General features: G+C 42.7%; 1 protein-coding gene across 1 annotated transcript in view; it reads left to right on the top strand.

Moving 5' to 3' along the window:
* The window catches only part of raver2 (ribonucleoprotein, PTB-binding 2), a 76,661-nt gene that overhangs the window by 44,108 nt on the left and 17,559 nt on the right, over positions 1–14,994 (top strand). Inside the window, exons 5-6 of the mRNA XM_071904220.2 lie at positions 6,976–7,167; positions 13,683–13,803. Coding sequence (XP_071760321.1) covers positions 6,976–7,167; positions 13,683–13,803 — 313 coding nt within the window. The remainder of the gene's footprint in view (positions 1–6,975; positions 7,168–13,682; positions 13,804–14,994) is intronic.

Below are 14,994 nucleotides of genomic sequence, written 5' to 3'. Positions count from 1 at the left end.
ACAGGGCAATAATGGTCAACTAGTCAGACTCAGCGGAGATGGTTCCTCATATCTGACCCAATAAGATCCTCCATGTCCAATGCTGGTGCAACAGAAAACACTAGGGTGACAAACACACTAGATGACACCCATCACAACACCTACATGTGTGTGCCATTCTGCTGCTGTCGCCAATATAACACAATAGTAATTCAACCTATAGTCAATTCATGAAAGCTTTTACATTTGCTGTTCTAAACACACAATAGATACATATGAATAATGGTTGACAACTCTCTAAGGTAGAGAGATGGATGAATGGATGGATGGATGGATAGGTTGATCAAAAGATAGACAGGTGGATGGATGGATGCAGATATGAAAGGGAAAGTATAGTATAAGACTGATGAATCACCCCCCCAGTTACCAGCACTTCTGATGACAATGAACCACAGAGGCTGTAAGAGAAAAACAACACAAGTAATGAGCTTTATTATGCTCCCAGAAAATGTAGGCAATTACTTTGTTTTATTCAGAAGCAACAGGAAAAAAGCGCCTTTCCAAGATGTGATGCGCTTTATTCTCAGAAAGATGCTCCTCGCAATCATTGCCACTCATTGTTGCACAGCTAATTAAAGTCTTTCCAAGTGCAATCTTTAGATGCTTGACACAATTATTGGTACCCTTTGCCGAACATCAAAGTGATCCAAAGTTGTAAGTTTTATTCTAAGAAAGTATAACATTTAATGACATTTTTTTGGGTGCACACACAAATAATGAAGATCCCCCCCCAAAAAAGTTTGTTGTTTGGTGAAATTCTACTTCTATTCACTAGAACTGTTTCAGGCGGGACTACTTAATTTTGGTATTTTTTCTTGCTCATTTGATCATACATTCATCTTTCTACTTCTAGCTATTCTTTTTCATCATCAGTCACACTTTCTCTCTCTCTCTCTCTCTCTCTCTCTCTCTCTCTCTCTCTCTCTCATACACACACACACACACTCATCCAACTCTCCCCATAAAGATCTCTTATAGTTAGACTTGTGACTGTGACAGGTCACGTACCTTACTTCATAGACAGCTGTGACAGCGCTGTCGTGACCTCATCACTCTGGTCAGACGACTGACGCTGCATTTACACTCGTGCGCACACCCACCCACACACACACACCCACACACACACATGCACGCACAACAACACACAAACTGACAGGGTTGTTCCACTGAGGCTTAGCCCTGCCAGTGTCACAGTCAGCCTCTGTTGGCTGGGGACCAAGTCTCGAGGTCAAGAGCTGTCACACACGCGGATAGCCAGCTTTAGGGTCTCTGGTTTCCGCAGGCAAGCACACACACACACACACACACAAACATGCATTCCTAAAGAGATAGGGTTATGCATTATGAAGTTGGATTTCCTCCGTTTACACATCAGAGGATATCGCCATTTTAATAGTTTTCTCCATAGAAACACCTGACATCTGCATGCGTTAACGTCTACTGACAAGATGTAATACCATGGACAGCACTTAACACTGCGTCTGCTCAAAAAGCCTCAGACATAGGATTCCTTCGGGTCTTGGCAAGTTCCGTGACAGTTCTGCTATTGAACCTGGGGCTAAGTGTGAACCCAGGCGTAGCTGTGGTGCAGGTGTCATATACACTCTAGGCCAACGCTATGAGAAGGCTGCATGCACACTACACCTACATAAAAGACTTTAAGCCAGTGTTACAGTGTTGTGTTTCCATCGCATCTATCAAATTCTTGGTGAAATCTTAGAGGTTTGGTCAGATCTTATAAGTCTTGGTCGCTTAGACACTAGGTAGGCGTTAAAGATATTGGTTAACTAGGATATTGTCAGTCATGGAACTTAATACTTGCAGATGCAGATACACAATCCGTGTGCACATGCACATGTACACCCAGCATGTTTGTGGTTTGACCCCCAGGTTCCGGAAGAGTTAACCCCAGTGATGTCACCCTGCAGCATCAGGAGAATCTAACTCCAGTTTGTCTCCATGCCACAGCAAGCATTTGAATGTAGGATTTTATATCTCTGTGAAATTAGTTTTTATAGCATACTCTGATACATGCAAAAAAAATGCTTGTCATTGACACAAACATTAGCCCTGATAATCTTCTCCATGTTTTCATCGTAGTTTATCGTAGTTTTTCAAAGTACCCCCTAGGTATTTTCACATTTAGTAGTGGGGACATGATCATTTCATTTTGTCATTGATACCTCATGAATTAGTATTCGATGCCATTCTCAATCAAACCAAGTAGAAGCTAAATGTTAAGTCTGAACACATGACATGAAACAATTCACTAAATTTTGCCAATGACCCCATTTAACCTGTAATATAAAGGTAACAAGGGTGTGTATAGTTTGTTCTGCTTTCATTTGAATTTTATACCTTCGCATAAATTTCTAGTATTTTCTTTTCAATTTGATAGAATGTATTACCATGTGCAGATTTCAGACAAAACAATCAAAAATAACGGCACTTACAGCTCAGCAAAATGTGCTAAAGCTCAAGGATGGCACAGCCTCTTGAGCGTGACGGCACTTTGATTTTACTCATTTTAATACGGTGTCAAAACTTGGAGTAGCAAGGTTGCTTTTTGGTTGCAGTGAACGTCCCGTAACAGAAAGGTTACAGGTTCAATCCCTGCAGCAGCCGAGTGTCTTGTCAAACTGTCCTTCAGCAAGACACTGAACCCCCACCTGCTCACTGTGGGTAAGAGTGACAGAAAAAATGTAAATGAAAGTGCATTTATTTTGAAATTTGAATTTTTACAAGTGTTGCACACAAACACACACACACACACATACACACACACACACACACACACACACACACACAGAACCTAATGACAGCTGTCATATCCATAGATCATATAGGCACATTCTTACTTTAAATTTCCATGTTTGCTTCTGTTTGTATATATCTGAATTAGATTTGAATATTTTATATAGAGTGTCGGTGAGGAAAAAACTATGGAAAGAAAGCTGAGGGGCTCACTCCTCGCATCATTGTTACTTGCATACACACACACACACACACACACACACATAAACACATACATAGTTGATGACTGCTTGAATACCATTTGCACACAATCCCATTTGAATGCAATTTAATATTTTCACTGCATTATAATGTATGTACCATAGTTCGCCCACTCGCACTCCAGTCTTATTTGTTGTGTTCATACAGAAATAATGATTAGCAAGTTTTTATTTGTTTTCCTCCTCTCTTTCTGGCTCATATCCTCCCTCCCTCCCTCCCTTCCTCACTCTCTCACTCACTTACTCACTCCTATCCTCAATCACTTTATCACTCACTGGTGTTTTTCTCCTTCTCTCTCTCTCTCTCCCTCTCTCTCTTTCACGCTCTCGCTCTCTCCCCTCCTCACTCCCACTCTCTCCCCCTCTCCTTCCATCTCTGGAGTGGTAGAGTGGTTCAGGTCATTTCCATACAGTTTGCTTAATGTATGCTGATGATAATGGCCTATCGACCTACTCCTCCACACATCCATCCATTTTGCTCCCTCTCTCCATCCCTCCCTCCTTCCCTTCATCCATCCATCCGTCCTCGGTTCAGACCGGAGGGAACGGCAGACGGATGAGAGGCGGGTAGGAGGGGTGGAGGGAGGAAGGAGAGGCCACTTGATGGAGCACTGGTAGTAACAGTACACATGCATCTGTCTCCAACTGACTCTTGAGCTTACTCTTTCTAGCATTTTTATATAATATTAAAAGATCCAGTGTAATTTAATTGTATTGCATATATTATAACTGTAATTATTGTGTTGTTGTTACATGTAATGTATAATTGTTTGATAAAATCACAAATGATGAATTTGGGTGGGCCTGCCTCTGAAGCTTAGTGGTGTAGTGGGCCATTTTGTGAATGCTGTGAAATTTTTATTTGGCTCATACTTCTCTATTTCTTGACTTTTTCATTACTGCTATTGGATAAAAGCAAGGAATTACTGAAGGAGAATCCAATGCCCAGTGAAAAATAAATCAATAGTACAGAATGAAAGAAAAACTGCTACTACTATTACTGCTACTACTACTAATACTACTACTAATAACAAGTGCACTAGTGATTTTGAGTGAGTGACATTGACTTGAAAAACTCCACCTGTTAACACCAAAGTGCTGTGGTAGCACAGTGTTGTAACTAAGAGAATTGCTGAAAAAAATATTTAATTAATGTGTCGTCTTAGCCACTACAGTTGGAGCTGCTTCCTGGTATGTGGATGTACAGCGCAGCAGCCTCCAGGTGGTTGATGCTTGTGTGACTTCTACCGTACTGCCTGGTGTACGAGCGCACACTGTGTTTCCCTTATGCAGGGATCATGGGGCTCTGTGCCGCCTAAACAGTGCATACTGTAGTTCCCCTAAGCAGTGGGCATTGCAAAAAGCGTTACAAACGAACCAACAAACTCACAGAGCCCGGCTCTTATTATTATTATCATCAGTGACAATATGAGCAACAGAAAGAGCAACGATGAATAAACTCTACCATGATCAGATGAAGTCAATCATTGAGCAGATTTCAGCAGACAAAATAATTTAACGTTTGAACTACCTTAGGTACACTTGATCTATGTTGTCAGATACTTAAACAGTCTCAAAAAGTGGACACATCCCTTGAAAAGTGAGATAAATCAAGCACTCCTCATGTATTTTTCAAGCATTTAAAATGGATTCAGCCACTACTAACAATAAGTCAAGCGGTGTGTTTTAACCATAAGCCATTAGCTCTTAGGCGTAATCATTAGCCAATATTATCCATTAGCTGTAAGCCATTAGCCTGCCTGCATTATTTAGCTGCTCTTAACTGTAGACACTGCAATTGATGACTGAAACTTCAATTAAAACTTCTTTTTAGACAGTGATGTTACTGATCAGCTGTAATCTCTGGCCTTGAAAGATCCATATTTATTGACCAGTAACCATAAAAAATTTTTGAAAACCATTATGCCATTATCTGCTCATATTGGAATGAGGCCCAAGGTTATATTGGAATGTGGCCATTAAATTGGAGGCAGTAGAATTCAGTTCAGAGCAGTAACCAGTTTGGTTGCTTTTACACAGCAACAGAAAATCCATTGTGACAAAAGGATGTCTAAACAGGCAAAATCATATTCAAGGTGGTTTTTCCTTGTAGATAGATAGATAGATAGATAGATAGATAGACACAAAAAGGATCTGTGTCACAAAGAATTAAAAACTATCTTAAAAGCATGCATGCAAATGCAGGTTTTGGTGTGTGTGTGTATATATATGAGTGTTTGTGTGTGTGTGTGTTGGTTAATCCCTAGAGCAGTACAGTAAGAGCAAGAGGACGTATCTTTTACATCATGTCAGATAAGATTTTCTCTCTAGCCTCTTTGACAAAGGAGCTGAGACAAGCTCTTTTGCCTCTGCCACAATACACTGCTGTCTGAATCACTCTCTGTCACACACACACACACACACACACACACACACACACACACACACACTAGGGTGTAGGAAAAGTTAATGTGTGAGATTTAAATTATTGTTATTGTTGTAACTTTGGGCTTAACCCTGGGTCTTCAGTCTTATGATGGTGGCTCACTTTTACGCGGGGTACATTGCCATGGTAACGTAGGCTGCACAGCTAACCTGCTCCTAGGTTCAGGCTATCGGATCCAACCATCCTCACCACTGTTAAAAACATGTATTGGTGTTTTGGTGTCCATCACTCAGAATTCAAAGAGCAAGGGCTTCTTTCTAGAGCCGCCATTTTGCACCGACGTTCAACAATCATACAGGGAGAAATCCATCGTAGAAGAGGAAGTGAAACCAATTTCTCCACTGACAGCAGCCTCAACAGTCCTTGATATTGGATACTGGATATTCAGTGGATATTTGTTTTTCCAATAACTTGTAAAGCAAACAAGTAAACGTGATGAATGTATTTGTGATTACTGGAAGAGGAAGAACAATTTACAACCACTGGTTTCAATATTTGAGATATTCAGTATTTTTCTTATGTACACACATTCAAATTGCAGTAGCTCGATTTCCATATGAACTCGAGGTCACAAAAAAAAATATCTTCTCAAACATTGAAAAAAGTAGTTGTACATTGTTCTGCCTCTTACAGGGCGGCTGACAAGCTGGGATTGACATCAGGTGTGACGGTTGACGAGCTCCAGCTGTGGGCAATCATCTCCCTGATGTCTTCTCCCGCTGCATGTGGCTTTGTGCTGCTGCGAGGCAACACTGGAATTGGTTTGGGAAAATACAAGCCCCTGGTTTGAGTCTCTCCCAGGGCCTGTTTTTCCTGCAGTAGGTGGTGGTTGCACTTTGTAGTTAGTGTCTACTGACTTCCGTGTTACTTACTTCTCATTCTATTTTTTTTTCTCCTCTGTTGTTTTTGTGCATTTGTTGTCTCTTATTTGACCTATTATTCTAAGTTTCACTAGGCAAGATTTTTTATGTAAAAATACACCCGTCAGCCTAAATCAACAGGGGCTGCAACAGAGAAGAGTGTCCCATCCCCACTAATTGAGACCCCATAGATTTGCCCTATTTGCCCAAATGAAATGTTGGTGTCTGGTGTGGACACTTCACCCACAGGAAGGACAAAATGAAATTTAAGAGCAAAACCTCCTCAACAACAGTGAGCAAGCACTCCGTCCAGAGAAAGCTGGATTCACCAATGTTAGATCTTTTGCCTCTCTCGTCCCTTTGGTATGAAGCGATCACAGACAACTGGCTTGGTTAATATGAGCATGATGTGTGCAGTTTACTGATTTTGAATTTTGATATTGAAGTTCAAATTTTACCTTTACAGTTACCTCGCTGCCATTTGGAGCCACCAACATGCAAAGTTGCCTTGTGCAGCTTTACATATAAATCACTTTCTACGATTAGTTTTGAAAAAGCTGTATCGATAAAGGTGATTGTTATCATCTAATGCAGCTTTTATTTGTCTATCTTCCAGCTTGCCCAGGACGAGGGCAGCCCAGTGCGGGGCTTTGGCGTGGTGGAGTACGAGAGCGCAGAACAGGCGGAGGCCGTGCTGGTAGAGATGGACCGAACGCTGGTGGGAGGGCAGGAGATCCGTCTGTCACTCTGTACCCCCGGCACCTCAGGGAGAAGCACCCTGGCCGCACTCATCGCCGCCCAGGGTGTGGTGAGTAGGATGCGCCCTGGAAAAGCGCACAGCTACATATCATTGGCGCACACATATGCATACACACATTTACCAATACACAGGATTTGATGTTGCAATCCCTTGTGCCATAATCCAAGGGGAGCATTCATACAGAAACTCAGGTCAGATGTCAGAAGAATGATGCACTAACCCACAAATGGAGACTATAGAGGACATCAGGCTCTGCCATCATAAATCTACAGGAGCATCAGACAGGCAGCACCACTCACCAGCCGCCTAATCTAACTGTTACAGGGTTGAGTGTGTGAGTATGGGTCACTGGGGTTATCAAGTGGACACCTCCCACAGGGCTGCCAACCCTCACACACTGAGCGTGAGACTCATGCAATTTGCTCCTCTCACACACACTCTCGCCACACTTCCTATTTCTCACTCTTGGAAAGAAGTATTCCTCAATTTTTGTTATTTTCTGGAACAAAAGCCAGCTAGCAGAGGTTCTCCTCCTGTCCTGTGTGTCTCTCATCAAAGCCCTCGGGTGCAGCATGGAAGTATTATATAGGCATTAATCCAACGGTCACAAAATTACAGCATCTGTCTTAAAGTAAACAAATGCGCGAGGACAGAACACAGGCAAGGGAGTTTCTTAAGAGACAGTAACGATTACTGCAATACCTAGCCTATACGAACTGTAACTGTAACTTTATTTCTTTAGCGTTGGACACAGCTACATGTCTTTTCAGGAATTGATTCTAATTTATTGGCTCTTCTCTTTCTTATTTGATGAAGCCATAGCACTGTGTGATTACTAACGGTTAAAAGGTGTTCAATACCTGTTCAGTTCATGTGTTGGCATGACGGAAAAATGTTGCAACTATGGAGTATTAGGTTAGGGTTACAATATATCCACCCCCACCCCCTCATAAAGCTCAGTCCAAGCAAGCCCTGAAAATTGGCAGCCCTGCTCCCATCACAGATGTTTCGTTGAATTAGGCCCATGACACCAGAAGGCTCAACAGTGATTTCTGGCATCCCAGAGCCGCCCACTTCAACACCCGCTCTCGACACCAAGTACAGCTTAAGTTACTTACAATACCCTGCACCTACGCTTAGACTTATCCCTAATTCCCAACATTGCTCAGTAATTTCTAATCCCGCTATTGATTTCAGCAACAAAAAGCTAATGGGATGGCTGACACTGCTGGCTTGGAGCAGACCGCTTAGCAGTTCAGAAACCAAATTGTATACTGTTATACCAAGAGCTCTAAGCAGTACATCAGGACTCACTCCGGCTACCTATAGTGTCACATGTCTTAGTCATAAGATTACTTGATAGTTGATATCCTGTCTTTTCAGACAGAGCAATCAGAACTTTTTTTCAGAACAATATGCTAGCATGCTACAAACAGCCAGAAGCTAACATGCTACTAGCAAACAGCCAGAACAACCATGCTACCAGCTGCTATGCCACAAACAAAATAAAAGCTGGCAAGCCAATATAACAACACCATAAGAGCTCAGTATCCCAGCAAACATGCTACTGACAAACAGCCCGAGCAACCATGCTGCTAACAACCAATATGTCAGCTAGCATGCTCCAAGCAAACAAGTCAACATATCAATCACATAGGCCTACACATACACATGCATACATACATGTGTATGCATACCCTGCTACTTTCTGGGTCTGTTTGTTTCTGACTCTTTCTCTCTTCGTCGTGCTCGCTCTCTCTGGCATCCTTTAAAGCTGGTGTCAGCAAGTGTCTTAAGCATCCCATTCTGCATTCAGATAGAGCTTATCTACATACAACCCAGATGTAAATACAGCCAAGATACAATGAAGAAGCACAGTTATTCCATTTCCTAAACCAATTCAGGGATTCGCCAAAGAAACATTGTGCCCACATTAAACTCAAGTGTACGCAATAGAAACAACTGAGCAAAAATAAACACAGTTTCTGCCACTGTATACTCACTTGGATTACCTTTTTGTACATTTTACTATTTGCCTCTTTGCATTGAAATGTATTCAGAATTGCAGAATGACTATGTACACATATGGTTGCTACTTTACTAGTAAATAGCAAACAAGTGCTTGCTGTTACCTGCGGCATGCAAATGCCTAAACAGCTTATGAAGTGAAATCAAAAGCGCATAGGCAGCATCTGCAAACTTTTGCTTGCCATATGGAAAGAATCATTTTAATTTTATTTCATTAAGGGAAAGCCACCAGTCAAGGGACACGGAACAGTTTGTGAGGCAAAGAGCAATCTGGTTTCAGTATTGATACTGGAGACGCTGTTTTATACTGAATGGGAATGAAATGTGAATAAGTATATCTGGATACAAAATGAATCGTATCCACTCAATGCAAGTCGTAAAAAGAAAACTGTGTCTCTTTCTCTGTCACACTCACACACAGCTACATCTATCTGTGAAGCCAGTGCCCAGCTGCTTATTGCATGTGTCGAATGTTCGGATGTATTGAGGTTTTACACAACACACACGCATGAGTAAGGGCCCTCTAGCTGAAATAATCTATGTAGCTGTGGTGTCCCTCCTACACAGTATTGGGGTAGCAGAGAGGCACTGACACGATAATTATAGTTCTATAGACTGAATGGGCTCCTCTACTGTCTCCCTCTGCCTGAAATAAACCATACTCACAGCCCCGCGACACAGTATGACACGCTCTCTCTCTCTCTCTCACACACACACACACAAACATTCAGACAGACAGACACACACATACACACCAATACGTAAACACAAATGAGAGCCCTGGTTAATTGTAATAAAGCCACAAAACCTCTATTTCCACACGACCTGTTAATCTACACACATACACAGCCGCACATATTCATAGTATAAGCATATGCTCATTCACATACACAAGTGGGTAAGGAAACCGCAGTGTGTATCTCATTGTCAAGTGTGTGTGTGTGTGTGAGAGAGAGAGAGAGAGATGGTGATAAGCTAGAGAATCGACAGGGATTGCACTACATATACGTAGGTATAATAGATTGTCTTCTAAGCCTAAAGGAAAGGAAACACACACAAATGATTGCTACCCTATACGACACATACAACCACCTACACAAACACGCACACACACACACATATACACACACACGCACACCTTGCTCTAGAACCGTATCCAAAGCAACCGTCTATCAGTAAACAGCCCACTGTGGGCTCAACATCACAAGGTCTCCTCACATAGGGCACATAGGTGACAGTATGCTCCACATGCTGTCACTGGTTAATAATGTCAAGTTAATAATGGGACTTATTCACAATGTCAGAAGTAATTTGGGATGTGTTTTAGCCCATTTCCCATTGCCCCTTGACAAATATTACTGCATTGTTGCTCCTGTCACACGGAAATCACCATCTTTAATGATTTTCACGTTTTTAGTTGAATTCTAGGTTTATGGTCCCATATTATCCATGTTCATTTTCCACCCGTCCGTCGGGGTAATTTGGGACACCTTGTGAGTTATGGCTTGAGCAAGACCCAAAGGAGCATGAAAGCCATTAATATGTGCTGTCTAATTGTCCTCCATCTGACTGGGTGATAACACCACTGGTCTAATTTTGACAAAACTTGGAGGGATGATGCATCTTCACACTGTGTTCCAGTGTTTAAAATATTGCACTAATTGGCCTGATGGGGATGCTATAATTAAAGGTCGAAATTTTTAACATCAAAGGTGATATCTTAGACACTACTGGTCAGATTTTGATGAAACTTGGAGGATTTTGTCAGTGTGTTAATTGGCCTGATGGGGCGCTATAATTAAAGGTCAAATTGTTTAACTTTGAAAGGCCCGAACTCTACACTTTAAGTCCAATTGACACAAAATTTGCAGCAGACATTGAGCTATCCTTACAAATGACACTGACTGGCCCAATGAGGGTGCTGTCATTAAATGTCAAGATTTCAGACTTGGAGAGGCCATCGCTGCTACACCTCTGGTGCAATTTTGATGAAACTTGGAGGGATGATGCATCTTGTTACCGAGTGGCCCAAGGGCTGTCTGCATCATTCGTGGGTGACGACATGTTTACTTGTTTTCAAAATAAATGCACCGGTATCTATCTGAAAGGAAGGCTGACAGCTGTTGCAGAGAGGAATTATCCAGCGCAGAGAGCGTCTAGCCTTGAGATGGATGTTGAGTAAGGCTGAAGATTGCGGGCTGAAAAGCAGAGCAATAATGATCACAGAGTCTGAATCACAGAGAGGATAAAATGACCTAGAACGAAAATGCTTTTCTGACTAACTCAGCTGATGGACAATTCTTAGAGTGAAGTGAGAAGGAGAGGAGGAGGACGTGCGAAGTGAGAGAGAGAGGGAAGGGGAGGGAGGGAGCGAAAGAGAGTGGGGGAGGGAACGAGAGAAAGAAAATAGAGTGAAGGAAGAAGAAAAGGTAGAGGCGGAGAGAGACGGAAAGCGTTTGGGCCCGTGAGGACTGCGAGACAGGTGAGCACCCCGAGGCTCCTTGGAGATTATTGCAGTGAATGGGAGCGGCGCGGTAAAAAGAAACACCGGTTCAGACCTGTAGAAAGAGATCAAGACCTGCTCTTCTCTGCTTCCCTTTGAGGCGATCCGCTCATTTCTCGAGTTTGCGAATCCGCGAGCGAACGCCGAGCACCAGATGGCCCACTCCCTCCTCTTCTCTCCTCTCTCCATCCTTCTCTCTCCCCTTCTCCTTTTCTCACTGCTTCTCACCCTCCCTCCTTCGCTGCCTCCTTACCTCCTTGCCATGTGTGTGTGTGTGTGTGTGTGTGTGTGTGTGAGTGCTTTTGTGTCTGTGTGTGTGCTTCACTGTGTGGGTGTGTGGCTGGATTTTGTGCCAGCAGCCAAACAGACTGATGCATGCTGACATTTTCTCCGGCAGAAAGAAAAGAAAAAGAGCGAGCCATCCTCCTCCTCTCCTGTCCTCCTCCTCTCTTCTCCTCCCTTGAAAGACGCTGTCAGCTACGAGTGGCCTTGTTCAGCACCGGCGTTCGCGGGCGCACACACACACACATGCACACACACAGATACAGAGCAGAGACAGTTATTTTCCCTCCTGTAACACGCAGCCACACATACTGTACACATATACTAGACTCTCTCCCTCTCTCTGTCTGTCTCTTCCTCTCTTTCTGACAGGCTGGAGTCAACCGCCCTCCATCCCCATCAGTAACGCTCTCTCTTCAGGATGTGACAGGGAGGAAACAAGCTCGACTTGAGCTGAAGTCAGGCTGTAGCTCAGGGGCAGACGGGGAGGAAATATCACCGTGCCGCTCCTGTTGTTTTAAATAGCCGTGTCTCTGGGCCAGCCGGCTAGCGCAGTACTGTCACTGCCGAGGAGGATCTACCAGAGCGAGAGCCGCTCCGTTCCATTTGAGGCAGTTTCAGTTCGACCAAGTCTGTTGAATTCAATTTCAAAATGACGGAGTGATTGAATTCTTATTTGAGGACGTGCCTTGTGTATTTAGATCAAGTCAGTACAGATCAGTTCAGTTCCAGGAAATTCAGTTCTATTCAAATCAAATATACAAGCTTTACTGATACAGGGGAGACAATGAGCAAAGCGCTCCTTTCTAGGTGTGGCGTATGTGCAAAGAGAGTATGCTACAATGAAATTTTAAAATATATAAAATACAAGAGAAAAAGCTAAGTGGCGTGGAACACAGTTTTATACAATGAACAGAATAAAATCGACTTATACAGATTGACAAGTTCAGATGGAGCTGCAGGCTGAAACCATCACTGTCATTAACAGTATGATGCACCCACTTGTTTACTATAGGTTTGAGAGGAAAATGATGAAATGGGGATTTGTGTGTGTGTGTGTGTGTGTGTGTGTGTGTGTGTGATGGTGACAGGCTTGGCAGAGTTTGGAATCAGGCTTCATGCGTACTATATGTACATACGTATAATAGATTTTCTTCTAAGCCTGAGGGAAATGCACAATACAAGGCTTATAGTGTATATGCACACACACACATACACACACACTGAGAGAGAGATATTGTTGTAGGAAGTTTGTAACCTTCGTGCTTTCTGTGCATTCCAATTTATGGTAATATATCGGAGTGTTTGTTCTTTATCAGCCAGTTGATAATGTGGAACTTGTAGTCCTTCCCTCTCTCTTTCTCTCTCCTTCTACTCAAGCTCTTGATAAGGCTTTTGCTTTCCCCTTCCTCTCTTTCTCCCCCCCTCTCTTCTGTTTCTCACATCCTCTTTTCCTCCTCTTGGCCCACTCTCCCCCTCTGTTTCTCCAATCACTTTCTCTCTTTCTCTCCCTCTCTCTCTTTGTCTTTTCTCTCCCAGATCCACTCTCCTCTGCTGACCCGGCAGATGGGGATCCCAATGTAAACAAGTGTAACGGCACACCACTGCCGTCAGGGGCTCCTAATGACGAGATCAAAACACAAACACCACACACACACACACACTGTCCTTCCTCTAACTTGTGTCTGTGTGTCTGTGTGTGTGTGTGTGTGTGTGTGTGTGTGTGTGTGTGTGTGTGTTGCTCATCCAGATGCTGAGTAACAGGAAAGGCCTGCTACCAGAACCCAATCTGGCCCAGCTGTTGACCAGTATGACGAACCCTGCTGCCCTGCAAATCCTCATGAGACCCTACCACACTGGGAAAAGAGGAGGTATTAGACACACACACACACAGAATTCACACACAACATACGTCTTGCTATTCACACATGAAAATTAACACAAGATCTCTCTCAAAATCTGCTCTGGGATGTTTTGAAAGTGGCAGGTTTTGGTTATGAATCATCACCTTCTCCTCGTAAATATATCTACATCACAGTATCTGAATCTCATACTATAAACCAACCAGCCTACCAAATAAGCATAATGAGAAAAACATTATTCTAATTAGTTAGTGCTGGTTCAGCTGTTGCATTGAAAACAGTGAAAACAATTTCAGACCTCAGCATCTCCGCAGTTCCGAAAGCTTTTCTCACCCTGTTTCACAAGTCAGGGAGTGTCCAACAGCACCGAAACCCAATGTGGGAACAGCTATGTGTTGCTGTTACAATTTTAAGAATCCACTGAAAATTAGCATTCAGAATGAGAAGTCTTTTTAATTGCTCTAACTCAACTCAATTTCTGCTGCTTACATTGCTTAAACTTTAAACCACCAATAGATCAATGAAAACATGAATGCAGTTCTCAAACAGAAGGCTGTTGTCAAAGAATTCCTTCATTTAGAGCCAAATGAAATGAGCATTAGTGGTGATCAATTGAATTTTCACCTAAAATGTAGTTTTTTTTTTATTTATTGTGTATCAATTGTGTGTGTAACTTGCGGTTTCCTTGTTAAGATGTGCAACTAAAAAGCCTTTAAATTGAAAATGGGAAATTTCTGGGCATTTGAGATTAGATTTACATGTACATCCATATTTTGAATAACCTTTGGTCTATCCACTCCTGAGGGGCTTAGATGATAATCAGAGACCCAGTGTAAGAGTCCCTCTCTCTCTCTGCTAGACCCTCCTATATAATCACCTCGTCGACGGCTTCATTACTTGATGAATGGCTAATCAGGTATTAAAATGAAATCGTGTGACATTAGCGGAACAAATGAGAACAGGAAGGAGAGTAGATGGGAGGTGGGAGAGCTCTCTTAAAGAAGAGCACGCACAATTAAAGTCTAAAATTAGGACCTTGATTAAATGTTAAACTTTCTCTACCTATTCTGGAGGAAGCTACCATTAGCATTGACGCATACATTTATTATGAGGAGGCCTTGTGATCCGGAGACACACACAAAAAAAGCTAGAGAGGCTAGGAGAGAGGAATCAAAGAGAGAGAAGGGGGTGCTGCGTCAC

Source organism: Centroberyx gerrardi, chromosome 9 (genome assembly GCF_048128805.1).
Source record: "Centroberyx gerrardi isolate f3 chromosome 9, fCenGer3.hap1.cur.20231027, whole genome shotgun sequence".
Taxonomy (NCBI): domain Eukaryota; kingdom Metazoa; phylum Chordata; class Actinopteri; order Beryciformes; family Berycidae; genus Centroberyx; species Centroberyx gerrardi.
Note: the sequence above shows the minus strand (reverse complement) of the source record. Positions and strands in the feature narration are given on the sequence as shown.